A 17,112-nucleotide genomic window follows, 5' to 3' on the forward strand; every position below is an offset into this window, starting at 1 on the left:
AAGCGGAACAACGCTTTCGTTAACCACGACTTCGTTGTTTTGTTCCTTAACCATGCATGTGCTGAACAACGCACATGCATGGTTAAGGCACAGAACAAGGGAGTCGGCTGAGGAGGACAACGCGATGGGTCAGGTAAGTGGGGCGGGGTGGGGGATTGGGGTTTTAGTTTTAGGGGTGGGGGTGGGGGGCCAGGGAATTTTTAGTTTTAGGGGCGGGGTGGGGGGTTGGGGTTTTAATTTTAGGGACAGGGTGGGGGGTCAGGGTATTTTTAGTTTTAGGGGCAGGGGTGGGGGTTGGGGTTTTAGTTTTAGGGGAGGCGGCGTCGTGCGGTTTAGGGGTGGGGGAGGGAGGGGAGGAGTATTTTTTATTTGTAGGGTGGGGTGTTGGGGTATTTTTAGTTTTAGGGGCAGGGGTGGGGGGTTGGGGTTTTAGTTTTAGGGTTGGGGTGGGGGGTCGGGGTAATTTTAGTTTTAGGGGCGGAGTGGGGGTTGGGGGCTTTTAATTTTAGGAGCGGTGTGGAGGTTGGGGTTTTAGTTTTAGGGGCGGGGTGGGGGGTCAGGGGTTTTTTTTGTTTTAGGGGCGGGGTGGGGGGGTCAGGGGGTTTTAGTTTTAGGGGCGGGGTGGGCGTTGGGGTTTTGGTTTTAGGGGCGGGTTGGGGGTTGGGTTTTAGCTTTAGGGGAGGGGCGTCGGGACGGTTTAGTTTTAGGGCGGGGGAGGGAGGGGTGGGGTATTTTTAGTTTTAGGGGTGAGGGTGGGTGAGTCTGGGTATTTTTAGTTTTAGGGGTGGGGGGTTGGGCGGTTTAGGTTTGGGGAGGGGTATTTTTAGTTTTAGGGGCGGGGTCGGGTATTTTTTGTATTTGGGGGTGGGGGGTCGGTGTGGTTTAGGTTTTTAGGGGTGGGGAGGGGGATTGGGGTGGTTTGGGTTTTAGGGGTGGGGGTTGGAGTGGTTTTAGGTTTTAGGGGCGGGGTGAGGGGTTGCGGTAATTTTAGTGGTTGGGGTGGTTTTAGGTTTTTGGGGTGGGTTGGGGGTCGGGTAATTTTAGCGGCGGGGTGGGGGGTTGGGAGGTTTAGGTTTTAGGAGCGGGTGGGGGCTCGGGTAGTTTTAGGGGTGGGGTGGTTTTAGGTTTAAGGGGTGGGGGTACTTTAGGTTTCAGGGATGGGGTTGGGGTTGTTTTAGTGGCAAGGGTGGGGGGTTGGCGTGGTTTTAGCGGAGGGGGTTGCAGTAATTTTTAGGGGTGGGTGCCAGGGGGGACGCATGCTGGGACCATGCATGTCTATCACGAATGCCTTTACCAGGAATGCCTTAACAACGAAAAATTATTGTTAAGACATTCGTGGTAAAGGCATTAGTGGTAACAACGCGGTCATTGTTCCGACCTCGTTGTTCAGGCATGTGTTGTTCCAGCATGCGTTGTTCTGACATACATTCAAGAGCAGGCAGACAAAGCAGCGTCTGAGCAGGTGGAGGAGGACATTCCTAGGCTAGAAAGGCAATGTATGACAGAGAAACATGCATAGAATAATAATGCATCACAAGTAAAACAAAATAAATTTCAGGATTTTTAGAATAACGAGGCTACAACCATTTTTAACTTCTCAAAGATGGCTCTGCATTGTTAACAACAAAGCAGGTAAGATACTGGCCTGGTGGGGGAATAAGACAGGGATGTCAAATGGGTCCCATCTTTGAGGATGTCTGCTAGAAAAGCTGTGTAGGGCAATGATAGGGTGAGTGCAACATTTGCAGGATTCTATAGGGCTCCTTATCAGTCCAAGACACAGAGGACAGAGGAGGAAGTACAGGCCTTTTTTAAAGTAATTTCTCTACCAAAACAGCAGAAGCAATTAAAGCACTACAATTAGGCAAGGCTGCCTGGCCCAATGGGACACCAGAGAAATTATTTAAGGGTTTGGCATGTAAGTGGACCCCTCACCTGCACACAATGTTTGAGGTGTCTTTGGAGACGGGGAAACAGCCGTATGATCTACTTATGGTGCCAATGATGATTATAACCAAAAATGGCTCCACTTGGATGAGTGTGGCTCATACAGACTAATCTCTTTGCTCAACATTGAGACAAAAATCTTGGCTAAAATACTGACCTATGTCTTTGGCAGGTCATATTGACACTGATCCACCCAGACCAACCTGGCTTTATGCCCGAACTGGAGTGTCCGTCTTAAGCGCAGGTGGCTCTCGTCTGTATGGAATATAGTTTAAATACACCAGAACTAATGCCAGTCCCATCCTTGGATGCAGCTAAAGCTGGAATAGGCATTTATGTTTGAAGTCCTGGTCTAAATGGTTTTGGCCCCCATTACAGGGCCTGCTATAATGAACTACAGCGAGGGTGAGGGTGAATGGAACTCACCTGGGACTCTTCTGTTTGGAAAGGGAACTAGATAGGGATGTCCCCTATCCCCAGTGATTTTGTCTTAGCACTAGAGCCCCTCATTTGCTGGCCAGAACATGATGTTCTAGTTTGCAGAATCAGCTGGGATGGCTTGTAGGAAGAGTGCATCTCCCTATATGCTGATGACATCCTACTCTACTTGGCAGATCCAGAACTAACCACTGTCCACTTGTTGCGGGTGCTAGACCTTTTTGTGGACCACTCAGGTTTCTGCACCAATCTGTGGAAGTCTGAGTTACATATGGTCTCAGGATGGCCACTGATGAGGGCCCTCCCACGTCATATACCCATTGAGAAGGAGATATTCAAAATCTTGGTATTTTTACTGCTAGGGACGAAGAGGAGTACATTCACAGGAACCTATAAACGGTCCTTGGCAAATTTTGTGGGGACATAACACAATGGCAGAGCCTAGCCCCGTCCCTTCTGGAGAGGGCCACAATGTTGAAAATGATTTTGTTACCCAAATGTATTCATGCCTTCCAGAACACGCCCCATTAGCTACCGGTAGAGTTATTTAGGAAGGTGGAGGCTGAAATAAGGATACATCTGTGGGTCAGGAAGATGTCCACGATCACCCTTAGGGAAACTGGCAAAGGGGGGCTATAACGGAGTGGAGGGATTGCCCACTTGATTATACAGACATACTAGTAGGCCTCTCACTTGGTCATGATTGATGAATGGGTCTTTGCTTCATTAGATGAACCCTCTGTAATGCTCAACAGAAAAACAGAAGACCGTGCGTTCAGGAGCTACTTGACCATGGTGCTTAGGAACAGGAAGTGGCACAAACTTCCACAATACATTCTGTCAGTGGTTATGGCGCAAAACCGGGTGCTGCAACAGGATAAATGGGATTGGATACTAACAAGGGAAACCTCGTGTGGGGTAGAGTCATGCAGCAAGATGTAAGAATTCTGCTGGCCTTTGTAAATTGGGTGGAGACAGATGGACCTAATTCTCTAGAAGACTTTAACAAGCATTTGCAATGCAACAGGTCACCCATGTACTTGACTTTGAGTTAGTGGCATTGTAAATGCATAACTGGACTTTTTTTTGCCACATTAATTGGACAACCCTGCTGTATATTTTGGTTCTTTCTGACACATAATTCCAGTGGCCCTGCATATAACTAAAGGGCTGGTAGGCCTGCTAGATTTTTTTTTTATAAACAGGTCCCCTAAAACACAAACTACTCCCAGGTGCAAAACCTATTTACTTAGCAGTTGTTAAAGGGGACATTGCCCGCAGGGCAATGAATAAATAATTGTACTCCAAGAATGCGTGCTTACTGAGCCACTGTCCCTTTATTGCAGACTGGGGAGTTGAACAAAATGTACATGATTTTTCACACGCTTGAGGAGAGCCATCTCACATGATATTAATGATCCTCTGTTAGTCTTGAACTGAAATATTAGTTATAAAATATTGACCATTGTACAGCATAATCAACTGTAAGCTCTCCTCGAGGTTAGTTTTATAAATACACACACACACAGCTCAAGTTTCACAGACTCAAACTTGTGTAGTTCATCTAGTCAGGTTTCTGCTTTGTATTGACAGCTTGTATCAGGTTATAAAAATAAAACTACAAGTCCCAAAATGTAAAGCAGAAACATAAACTAAATGAACAAATCACACAATGAACTAGGGAGCTGGCCAACTCTATGAATGCACTACTCCAAGGGCTGGTTACCAGCTTGTATCACGTTAGAAAAATAAAACGACAAGTCCCAGAATACAAAGCAGAAACCTGCTAATCATGTTTTGAACTAGGGAACTGGACAACTTTACTAATACTACTACAAGGGCTGGCTTCCAACTTTATGATATTACAATTGAAATGCACTTATGAATAGTAGTGAACCACAGTAAAAACACAGCAAAGCCAGGATTTAAGCACCTTACCTAGCTGTTTCATCACGAACTGCAGCTACAGATCACGAGCTTAGGTTGGCTGCCTGCACAGTGTTTGGAAACTACACCAGTGCACAAATTTCAAAGGTATTTATTAAGGAGTTCAGTAAAGTTGTAATATTGGGCTCAAGCAAATAACTCATTATTCCTGGAGGCCCAAAAAACAAACATCTTCAAAGCAGAAAATAGCTTTAAAGTGCTATACAGTAACACAGCTGCTGCATATAAATGTTAAAGCACTAAATACAGAGGCAATGTAATTTTGCAGCTATATCGGTCCGAGAGAAAGGCTCATCCGCCATGTGTAAACATAAAGCGTAGTGTGCCGAGCTGCAACAATTAAAGGAACTGGAATCCCTCAGAAACATGGTGGAAGACCAGAGCTGGTAACTTTGGAACTGAGCACCTAGTTTTGGGAATCACGGTGTAAAAATAGTGCAAGTGGAACATATACATATGGACATGCATTGAGCAGGTAAATAAATGTCGCTGACAGTAAATTCAACATCGAGGTAATTGGAAGGCTGACTACAGCATATTATAATGTTTGGTTAAGGTCCCCCATGACAATACATTACTGCATCTTTCTAGACCTGAGTCTTTAGCGGTTATGCATAGATAATGACTGGTGTTGTGAAAATTGGGTGTTGGTTTTACACAAGGCAAGAGAAATCAAGAACTAATATATTGTGGCGTGCATTGCATGATTTCTGGACTGCATGAATTCCTAAAATCGGTGCTGCAAGTAGGTAATACAACTAGCAGTGGGTGCAGTGCATTTTCCTCCAACTGTAACTGTTATGTCACTGGTAATCCCGCAAAGTAAATTTTACCATTAGGTTTTTTTTCCCACTCCGAAATGGGTACTATTTACCACTTGCCGGAAATTACGAATTACGTACCACCCGCTGTATCACCTGGTTCGTGATATGACCTGAGATGTCTTGCTGATTGCAAATATGAACACAACCACACCAAGTTTATATCAAATAATAATGCATAGGCCATTTATATTTTTATAGTGTATGCTTTAGCCTTAGCACCAGTACTGACTTCTTGCTTGCGTCTGCAAAGGAGAAAAGTTGAAAAATTCTTCCTAGTTTGTACTCACCATCGTCGCCCACACTGTTGATTGTCTCTAAAAGCACTATAGGGCTCCGGTTTAAAAGGGAAGCTGCACAGATTTAAAAGGCGTGATTATGCTCGGGGTATCTTATTAAATGCATAACGGCGGCCCCAGTCAAGCCTTTCCATTCATGCGGCCCTCCCTTGTTTATTAACATTCGGTACAGTAAGGGAGGTGTAAAAGGCGTGTTTACAGTATGACCAGTGCCCCTTACATGGCCCTGCGCGGTAGCACTTCATTATCTGCAGGTTTACTGGAGGGTCTTTGCTGTTTCATAACTGAGGCTGCACAGGTAATAGTGCAGACTGCATGAAAGGCAGACCTGCTCGCCGGCGCTCGGATGATCATTTGCATGAATTCAAGGTACAGACGATAATAAAGCACTCTCGCACTTATAATGGGGGTCCAGGCTCAGTAATTAGCGAGGGGGTTCCTCGGGTTCGTCCACAAACCGAAACATAGAGGCAACTGACGGCAAGGACCCTCTGGGCGGGGCAAACAGGAGGCAGTGAACAACAGAGCCGGCGTTTAGTTGTTTACTATCCCGTGAATGTTTGACGTGCCTTGAGGGTCTGTCGTGACTAAGCAAAGGAAGCGAAGGAAAAGTTGTCAGCCTGGTTACAGATAATGGGCCCATGCAAGGGGGACAGTCTATGCACACACAAATTGGATGCACACATGTTACATATGTACCCACAAGCACACTGTGCACCTCCCACACACACACATACACAGGCTGTGCCTGTGTGTGGGGCGCTGGCTTCAAAGCTCCGCACCGCTGTGGTGCTGTCTGGCAGTTAAGCTGCAAGGGGTTGTTTCCAAATCATCCGAAAGTCCAAAATCAAACCCCTTCTGTGAATGGGGATGTCATTGAGTAAATCAATTGCAAGAGTACATGCTCGAATATATATACAAACAAGCGATATACAAGTAATGGAAACTAGACCGGTCACCAGATAAAAAATAAGCATTTGCAATGCAACGGGTCTCGCATTTCTCCGAGTTATAGTTGTAAACTCCCAACCAGACTTTTCTTGCCACATTAAATGGAAAAAAGAGCGCATTCGCGCTGCTACAGTTCACTCGTAGTGAAACCTATCTGCAAAAATTCAATCTACGTAACCGGCAAAAGTGCAATCAACTATGTAACAGGGTCGATGTCATTAAAAGTGCTCGACTTCTGCCAAGCGAGATAGCGCTGCGAAAAAAGATAAAAGGTAGTCCACAAACCGGATGGAAAACAGCGAGCCTCGTATGTTTTCAGTACTTGGTTGCTGCGCTAGAGGAGGGCTAACCACCAGAAAAGGCATGACATATGCATGCCTTCCACTAATGAAAGCAAGCAGATTTAAAAAGGCAAGGTCACGAACCAATCAAAGACACTGAAGTGACCTGGACGGGGCTCGGAGCCCTTTTCTAACGACTAAAGCGTCTCACAAGCGATTCGCATGCGCAAGGGTCTCGAAAGCGACACACATGCGCAAGCGCATGCTAGCGCAGGCTCAACCCTAAAAAGTAGTCCAGAAGCCATGATTCCAACATGAACGCTGTGTATGTTAGCAGGAGCTGGCTGGCGTTCTGGAGGAGGGCTAAACACCTGAAAAAAGCATGACGTATGCATGTCTGTGACAAATTAAATTAGGGAATTTCAAAAGGCAAGCACACAAACTAATGAATAAGATGGGCATGAGATGGGTGTGGTTAATGCCCATAGAATAGATGACAACATGGTGGAAGCAGCGCTTGCACGCTGCTATGCTGAACCTAAAAACAACTTTAAACAGGTGGGCTCCAAGACATTCCAATACCTACAACTGTGGCATGCTCTGGCAACCAGTTTACAGTTTGAAACAAAACATTGCAGATGCTATGGTGCTAAAAGACAGACTACTGTACAAGGCTGTCCCACAGGAAGCTATTTTTCAAGCATAACATTTTCAGTAATACACCTAGTAGATTTAAAGGTACAATTGGAGGAAGACTCTGGCACCTTTGAGGAAGGAGAATGGGAAGAGGTGATTGGTCCATCTAGCGAGGTCTCCATTTAGTATACAATTAAAGATACTGCATGGGGCTTCTGAAACAAGGACAGTTCTTGCCAGGATTGATTGCCCTACAACTGATTGCTGCTTATGCGGATTTGGTCAGAAATAAACTTTATTATAAATGTTATCTGAATGGCCAATATTTTAGGATTTTTGGCCCGAGGGGAGATGTCTTGCTGATACTACAAGTCTAAAAGAGCCATTACATGCTAAACCGGTGATATTAGACATATGGAGAGATTATACCTCGCAGAGACAGCCCACACTTCTGCATAGATTAGGATTAATGGTGGCTAGGAGGAATGATGTTCAGCGATGGGGCCGGTGTTCATGCCTGACCTGGACTAATGGAAACAGGATATGGCTGGTGCTCATAAGCTGAAAAGCAAATTTATGAAAGCAGAGGATGCCCAGAAAATGGGACAAGATAGGCCACCAATGGTCGGTGACCCATGGGCTGCCTTTGAATTTGTGGACCAAATGGTCCTGCTGGGGCAAGGTGGGGAGCGGAGGTGTCTCTGTAATAATGTTTTGAATGGACAACTGCTACGCACACGCTCTGCATGACCCGTTGCAACAGTGTACATCAATTTAGTGCTGTTTATTATGAATCACTACTTGAAAGTCTACAATGCCTCAAACACTGCATGCACATTGTACAGCTCTAGATATCCAGAATGTAGCTAAAGCTCAACCCAACCAAAATAGAATTCCTTTTATTTGCCAAGAACACCAGATAAGAAACAGTACAAACCTGGTTCAATGAAATGAACCTTGAAGGGAGTAACTTGAATTCACCCTGCATACACATTTCACCCTTGAGGGACACATTGTCAAAAAACAGATGGCCTGGGTCTAGCTCTCTCTTCTAAAGAAAATGAAACCATTGCTTCAAAAAAGCAACTTGAGAACTGCAGTTCAAGTCATCAAAGTCATGCATTTATTTTGTGATAGCTTCCTGTTCCAAGGTCTCTCCGACTCCACTATGGCACCCCTTAATGGCATCCCATATTTTGCCGAAGGCCTCATCCTGGCGCTGATCAAATATGATTACACCGCCCTCTCATAATGGAATTCCTTTGGCTTCCCTAGCCAGTCCACACTATCTTCAAAACCAGCTGCAACATTTACAAACAACTGACGAGGAGCACACCTGCTTATCTTGCAGAGCAGCTCACCATCTCTAGTGGTTCTCAGCACTCTTGCAGCCAGGACACCTTCACACAGCAGTCTAAGAAGTGGATTTTTTTTAAAATCAAGGCGGCAAGCCTTTACTATGTGGAACAAAAGTCCCAAATCCATCAGGACCACTCTAATGCTGCTCCAGTTTATGAAAGATTTCAAGACTCGCCCCTTTAAAGAACACTACATCATAATGCAGTAACCAAACATCCATCTACCTCTCCTTATACTCACTGATTTATGCTTGTTTTTGGCCATGTATAGTACTCCGCTGCCTTTTGCCTAGGTTTGTCCTATAGACATAGCATATACATACACCATGGGTCAAGTGCTATGAAAAGAAACATGAGAGCCATGCTCCACTGTAAATTCTATGTGGGAGTAACTAAATAAAGTCTGCCCACATGGAGCAGAACTGGAGCAGAACTGTGGGTCGCCGAAAATGGCCAAGGCATGGAAGTTTGAAAATCATTTTCAGTGAAAACTCCTCCTCTGGCCTATGGCACTCCAACAAAGGCCTTAAAGCTTGAACTGCGGCAGAACCCAAGAGAAGACGCGATCCAGCAGCATCATGCTCTGCTATGGACGTGGATCCATGTAAACCCCCACATGCCAAGATGTAAAGATGTACCTGAAGTCTCTGTATGACTTCATGAGCGTGAAAGTATCAAAAGCAGTAGAAAAAAAAATAACGAAAGGCTGCCGTAAATTGTGCGAGAATCCTACTAAAGTGAACGTGACAACGAAGGATAATTACTAAGGATAATTACTGACTGATGAAAGCAAATATAACTATAATGATTGCCAGAGAAGGTTCACTGTGGAAAGACTACTTGCTACAAAAAAAACAAAATGGCACATAAATGTATCTTGTTGTAATAACACCAGAGGCCCTACGCTTTTTGTATTTAAAATTCAGACTTAGATGACAAAGTGATGATGAAGCAGACGTACTATTGACATTAAAGAGGTGTCAGTCTAGCACGTGTTAAACAGAGGGTGAGTGTGATCCACACTGCAATTGTGCAGGGAAGTTGATGTGCAGGGCCGGCTTTAAGGCAGTGCGACTGGGTCTGGGATGGGATCCCTGGGGCCGAGATCAACCAGAGAAGGGGGGCCTGGATTGGGGGGCAGTGACCTCAGAGGGGCGCTGTGTTTAGTAATAACTTATAAAACTTGCGATTTAAAAGCAGCTGCTGAAAAGTTCCTTGTGCGTCCAGCCTTCAGGAAGCAATTAAAATGCCAAGATACCTCTTGTGATTAATGTTCCTGCCAGAGATAGATGGGAGTTTTGTCTAGCAGCAGTTTTGACTCGCCATTAAGTAGCACAGAGGGTTAAAGTGCCTGCTGCAAAGAACAGAACTATATTTTATGTGGACAACTGAGTGCATTTGTAAAGCCAGCTTTTACAAGCACATTAAAACAAGCAAATGTAGGTCAAAGGGGGCTATGGAGAGTTAAAGGGCACATTTGCCATGTGGAAGTGAGGGGATCTGAGGAGGTGGTCATAGGGTTGGGAGGTGCCAAAGAAAAGACTGTCGCACAGTGCACCACCAGTACTAAAGCCAGTCCTGTAGATGTGGCTTCTTTCTCAATGGGTGGTTGGGTTGGAGAAATACTCCTAAATGTTATGTGTTTTAAAAAAAGTAATAAAGAGGTATTGAAAAAAATCCTTTTTTGAACACTACAGCTGTGAGTGTGTACCTCGAGGTAGAAAGAACAACAGTTTAAATATTTGTGATGAGGGAGCATTGGAAACAATAGGGCACGCTCTGTCCTTCAGTGCTAAAAATGTATGCCCTTAAAACCAAAACTTGTGCCTAGTCACAGTGGAAGCACTAGCTCTGTGCTGTTGAGCAAGCGTGCCGTTGAACTTCCATCCTGTCGTAGCCTACGTTGCTACAGCACCAGTGTCGTAACAAAACTTGGAGGGCCCCCTCCTTTGCAAACTACAGAAGGGGGCCACCCTCACAATATGTCTTTGTAGACCTTCACTAAATCACATAAAGTTAAAAAATGCAAAAGCATTGATCTTTCATGAAATTTATTTCCTTGCTCATTTCATGGACAAATTGAGATTTTTTAAACCTTCAAAATGCTATGAGATTGATGAGATTTCAAATAGAGTTTTTAGCTCAGGGACTGAATCTTGGACAACAGTGTTTCTTATGAACCTATCTATGTCGAAAAGATGTGACCAAAGAGAAAGAAAGGGGTATCATCCCCTTGTTGAAGGTCAATGGTGACTGTAGACCAGGAGAGAATCACCAATACAATGAAGGAAAATAATTACATTTACGTTGTGATGGGCACAAAAGAAACCTCAGTTCCAAGATGTGGCCTCTGATACTACAACAAGAATGCTTCTAAGGTTGCAGGTCTTTCATACCATACCCTTAGAGAGGGAATACCCCTCTAAGGACGATTGAGGAGGACATTCAAGACTCACTCATCCTTTTTATGGACATCTTTTCACCCATCCCCAGCTAAGGTTGTGGAACACTCTAGAAGCACCAAGACATTTCATTATGCCATTTGCTGAAAATGACCAACATTACCAGAGATGCGCTGATCCAGAGTTGTTCCATAAATACTGTGAGTAACTTCTCTAGTGAAGGTTTGAATTTGTAGCCCATATGTCATACTACAAAAAACAGATTTCAGTGAAAAACACTAACTGGATAGCTTACTTCGCTTCCACGAGTCAGTTTGAGAGCTCTTTCTTGTTTTTACTGGTTATTTAAATCTAAATGTAAATAAATAATAAAATTCAAATGCCAGAACAATAGGCCACTGTTACACCACTGCTTGACCATGTGGTAAGTATGCAGACAGGAAAGTGGTGTCCTAGTGCACACACCCTAGTTGGAGGTATGGCGGGTCTGTGATGAGGACATGGATGACTGTGGGTGATACTGGTGTCATTGCCCATTTTCCACAGTAGCAGTGGCATTCATTGTCATCTCCATTGATATCTCCAGCCCGGCAGCCGTTACTGCTGCGTCGGTTGGTGTGGTACATTGGCGGTTTGGCTTCAGGAAAAACCACCAATTTAATAATATGGTGGAAAGTACAGTCAGCCTGTTGGCAGTACTGTCCACCGTATCACTGCCGACCGCCATGGTCATAATGAGGGCCTGTGTGCTGTCTTAATGTGGATTTATATCCTCTCAACTTTTTATAAAAAGGCAAAACAACTGTACCTTATACAGAACAGTTGTGCAAAAGAAATGCCCAATTTATATCAAAGAAAAAGTGCTCAGGCCAGAAAGGGTACAATGTATTTCATTCATCCGTTTTAGCAGACTTGGAATGGAATAACAACCTGCCCTGCAAAGTTGATCAGAAGCAGTAGTGTGTCTTGAGCCCCAGTCGTTTCAGGAGGCGTTTCTGGCTATACCTCTTGAGAACTGGAAAACTACACATACCCTCCAAGAGCTTGTGTGTCTTGGGCTTGGCAGATGTGAACCGGGAGAAGTCTGCCTCCTATTGTGACTGGCACTTACACCTCTCCCCTTGCCGGATATCCTTACAGTTTCCTTCCTTCCTAATTAAAAAAACACAAGATTCAGTTCTGTTCCAGTTTCACTATTTGCAGAGTACCGCTGCGGCATCACTGCGTCTGCTCTCAAGAAGTGCAGCTACTGCAAGGCAGCTGAAGAAGTGTCTGGGCCATGCCACCACACCGTGGGGGCTCCGGGGCTTCTGTTGTGCCCCTGTTCAGCACCGCAGCGCATGAGCAGTGAATTTAAGAAGTTACAACTAACTCCCTTTGCTTTGCACAAACCAAAAACATTAATGTCTATTAATTATTTTTTGCCATGAAATAATAATGCATTTAATACAGTTTTCACAGCTTTTAACCATATACCTTGCTTGATGTAAAACTGCAGGGTTTTTAGTCGAAACGATTTCATTTAGGTGTGTGTGTATTGTCATCGTGTACGAATCTGCTATTCGGGACCAGACTAGGAACCCAGAGGGACCCTGGGAAATTTTGTCAGACCAGCTCCCCATAGGATGCCTAGCGAGCGAGCCTGACCACTGAAAAGGGGGTTGGGGTGTTTTACCCTTCAAGAGAATCTGGTAAAATTACAAAACGGTGCATTGTACAAGGCTTTTTTTTATCGTATATTCAACTGTATTAATTTTTCAAGCATGGTAAAATATGACCTTACACTGCGCCACAATACGAGGTGCTTCAATGATTCCCTCACATCAACCTCTAACAGTGCCTCTCATCTATCATTTTGTTTTATAGTGACTATTGCCAGCATAGCTGTTAGAGCACTTTAAAGCACACACACATGCAAAGACAGTGAATCCTAGGTGCGTCAATCAGTGTATAGAACATGTTAAATAATACAAAAGGGACTACAAGCTGTAGCATTCACATGTCATCCATACTGCTAGGCATTTTTTTTAAAGTGCCTGGTCTGGAGAAGCATAAACTCAGGATTCAGACATAATAACACAGTGGTTAGGATTTACTTTACTAATAACAATTTATTTCTACCCAAACAAACCCTTTTTAGAAAAATTAGGATAATCAAAGACTGGGAAAAAGCCTAGCTTTCTAACCTGTATTAAGCAGTTTGCATGCAGCTCTTTAATGACCCTTCACAGCTCACTGTGCTGTATGACAGCAATTTATGAACTGCACAGTAACAAAAGGAGTTTTGTGACAAAAGCAGTATCCCTCTGACCTTTGCACATAAAATACTGTTCTGTGGTCTGCACAGTACATGTTCTTTGCAGCAGGCATTTTAACCCTCTGCGCTACCTTAGATGAGTCAAAACTGCCACACGATAAAACACTGTTTCTCTCAAGCAGGTACATTAATCACCAGAGTTATCATGGCACTTTTATTGTTGCCTGAAAACTGTTAGATATACAAGGAAATCTGCAGTGCTTTGAAAACTGCTGCGCTGCTACAAAACCAGCCCCCAGTAACAAAATTTACCCCACCGGCCCAACCATCCGGCCACCTGGAAAAACGCCTGATGTCTGGATTGGCAAGTTTGGCCTTGCTGCTATTTAGTCCAAAAACAGTTTCAAGATGTTGACAAGCACACAGGCTAACGTAAATAAAATAATGCATTAGTAGACCAGATACAAGGAATCATAGATAAGAAAATAGCATGTCATAGAAAAAAACTAGGGGAAGGACCTTACAGAATGCCTGAGCTGTTTTTTGGTGTTTGACTAGAGAAAGGAATATTTGTCCAAATTGAGAAGTTGACATCCATGTTTTTTTCTAATCCTAGATGCAAGGTAAGCCTCGGGGGTTACCCACTGAAGATCCAGACGTATACCTGGACCAAATCCTCTTATGGAGGTGGCAAGAACTACATCGCTACAGCCTATCCAGTCACATAGTCACTAAAAATGATCCCACTGTGTGAGGACTATCGCAGGATTCCCAGGACTGCATCATTCCAAAAGTTATACACTTTTTCAGTGTTCTCTAACTAGGGACATTAGTAAATGGAATTTACAAATAAAACACTTACATCTATCTGTCTGTTTAAGTTTATTATTTTACTGTGATGCAACTAAGGACATTTTGACCAAAAGTCTACACTTGTGGTTAATCATAATTAGTCAGTGTTATTAAAGAACACACTGAAAACATGAAACAGTGTTAAACAAGGTAAGATATAATAAGACTATAGCAGAAAACAGCCTAACTTAAGACGCTTAGCACAGAAAAAAATGATGCATTTCTTCGCCTTGCAAGTCTATAACGTCATAACCGATTTCTAATGACATAATCAACTGCGATACTGAGGCATGAACATTTTGTGCTTACACTGCTTAGACATCATTAACAACTGTTTCTACTAAAATTTCCGATATGTTCTTGTTTGAATTTTGCTTACAACAGCATACCAGGGTTTGTCCAGTAAGTTGAACAACCTGTCATACAAATTGGGAGCCTTCCCTTTTTTACCTTTTAATTTAAAGTTTGAATTGGCCTAGATAAATACATATACATACCTACAGAGAGAGACAGAACACATAATGGGTAACTTTTTATATGGTCCAGTCTGCCACTGAGGCATTCTGGTCACATCATAAACTACAGTGGGTCATAAATGTCACCAACACAAAAAGATGACATTATAGGACCATGTTACAGAAGTTACAAGACATATATATTTTTAACCTGTATATTCGTGAGTTTTAGATGTATAGGGTGATTCTGTAAACAATGCAAAAACATCTTTTTTTGGGTGGAGTAATTGAGTAACTAACTATACTTTAAAACTATTGGTATAGTGTTGGACTTTTTTGCTAATGCAGGGTCATCCCCAATATGTTTGCCTCCTGTCTCCTTTTTTTCTGACCTGTTGCTGTTGGCTTTTGAACTCTGAGCACTTTACCACTGCTAACCAGTGCTAAAGTGCATATGCTCTCTGTGTAAATTATATTGTTGATTAGTTTATCACCAATTGGCATATTTGATGTACTAGTAAGTCCCTAGTACAGTGCACTTTGGGGGTCCAAGGGCCTGTAAATCAAATACTACTAGTGGGCTTGCAGCACTGGTTGTGCCACCCACATTAGTAGCTTTGTAATCATGTCTCAGACCTGCCACTGCAGTGTCTGTGTGTGCAGTTTTTACTGTAAATTCGACTTGACAAGTATACCCACTTGCCAGGCCTAAACCTTCCCTTTTCTTACATGTAAGGCACGCCTAAGGCAGGCCCTAGGTAGCCCAAAGGACAGGGTGCAGTGTATGTTATATGTCCTAACAGTGAAATATAGCTAAATTCGATTTTCACAGTTGCAAGGCCTGTCCCTCTCATAGGTTAACGTTGGGGCTACCTTTAAATCTGATTAAAGTGTAGATTCCCTTTGGGAGTGGATGGACATGTGGAGTTTGGGGTCTCTGAGCTCACAATTTAAAAATACATCTCTTAGTAAAGTTGATGTTAAGATTGTGTGTTTGAAAATGCCACTTTTAGAAAGTGAGCATTTTCTTGCTAATACCATTTCTGTGACTGCCTATTTGTGGATTACCTGTCTGGGTCAGTTTGACAGTTGGGCTGGTTGCACCTCACACTAGACAGTGACACAAAGGGAGCTGGGGTGTAGCCTGCATATCCTGATGAGCCATCTGTGCTAGGAGGGAGGGGAGGAGTGGTCACTTACACCTAAAAGGGCTGTGCCTGCCCTCACACAATGCAGTTTCCAACCCCCTGGTGAGTGTCTGGGGCCTGGCCTGGGCAAGGCAGGATTTCACATTCAAAAGAGACTTTACTTTGAAGTAGGCCTACTACAAAGGAGAAATTGGGTATAAAAAGGTCACCCAAAACCACAGACTTTAGAACACTTCTGGAAACCAAGACGAACCTCTGCCTGGAGAAGAGCTGAAGAGCTGAGGAAGAAGAGCTGCCCTGCCTGTGACTGTGCTATGTGGAGCTATCCTGCAGTTGCTGCTTCTGCCAGAGTAAGAGGGCAAAGAATGGACTTTGTGTGCCTTCCATCTTGTGAAGATCTCCAAGGGCTTGATTTAGAGCTTGATTTCTGTTGTTTGAAGTCTCAAGGACAGCAAAGACTTCTCTCTGCCAGCACCTGGATTCTCTGGAGAGACTCCTACTCTGCCAAGTAGTGCCTATCCAGTTCCTGGACCCTGAAAGGAGAAGAGGAGAAAATCCACGCACAGAGCGCCGTGCAGAGAAAAGATCGACAAAACTCCGATCCGTGGCTGAAAATCGATGCTCGTCTGCAATGCGACCGAATAATTGATGCACAGAGCTGCAGCATCGCTGATGGAGGCAGGTGAGATCGCAACCCGCGCTGTGTGGTTCTCGGATCATCGTGCGTCTGGATTTCCAACACAAGTATTGCTGGGCGTGTAAAAACAAAGTAAGGCATGCCCGGGCCTGAGAGTGCTAACCGGATCGACGCATCGCTCTCCTGCGGAGAGAAGAAACGACGCGCCCAACCCCACAAAAGGAGAAACGATGCAAGGTCATTGCAAGCCTTTTTTGATGCACACTCGCCCGTGCAGGGTTATTTTTGACGCACCCAAGGTACATTTTCACCCTAACAGTGTCAGTGTGTGTTTTAAACTACATAAAGAATCTTCTTCCTTTTTAATTGATACCCTGACTTGTGTATTGTGGATTTTTGTTGTTTTGGTCTTGTTTTGTTTGGATAAATATTTCCTATTTTTCTAAACCTGTGTTGTGTTGTGTTATTTTGTAGTGTAATCATTAAGTTACTGTGTGTGTTGGTACAAATACTTTACACCTAGCACTCTGAAGTTAAGTCTACTGCTCTGCCAAGCTACCAAGGGGGCTAGCAGGGGTTAGCTGAGGGTGATTCTCTTTTATCCTGAATAAAGTGAGGGTCCCTGCTTGAACAGGGGGTAACCTGACTGTCAACCAAAGACCTAATTCCTAACATATAGCATG

General features: G+C 43.9%; 1 protein-coding gene across 3 annotated transcripts in view; it reads left to right on the top strand.

The window, feature by feature from the left end:
- The window catches only part of ENDOU (endonuclease, poly(U) specific), a 468,374-nt gene extending 454,170 nt beyond the window's left edge, over window positions 1-14,204 (top strand). For all 3 annotated transcript variants that reach the window (XM_069231037.1, XM_069231036.1, XM_069231035.1), the window contains one exon: window positions 13,954-14,204. In XM_069231037.1, coding sequence (XP_069087138.1) covers window positions 13,954-14,065 — 112 coding nt within the window. In that variant the 3' untranslated portion in view covers window positions 14,066-14,204. The remainder of the gene's footprint in view (window positions 1-13,953) is intronic.
- The last annotated feature ends 2,908 nt before the right edge of the window (window positions 14,205-17,112 follow it).

Source organism: Pleurodeles waltl, chromosome 4_2 (genome assembly GCF_031143425.1).
Source record: "Pleurodeles waltl isolate 20211129_DDA chromosome 4_2, aPleWal1.hap1.20221129, whole genome shotgun sequence".
Classification (NCBI taxonomy): Eukaryota; Metazoa; Chordata; class Amphibia; order Caudata; family Salamandridae; genus Pleurodeles; species Pleurodeles waltl.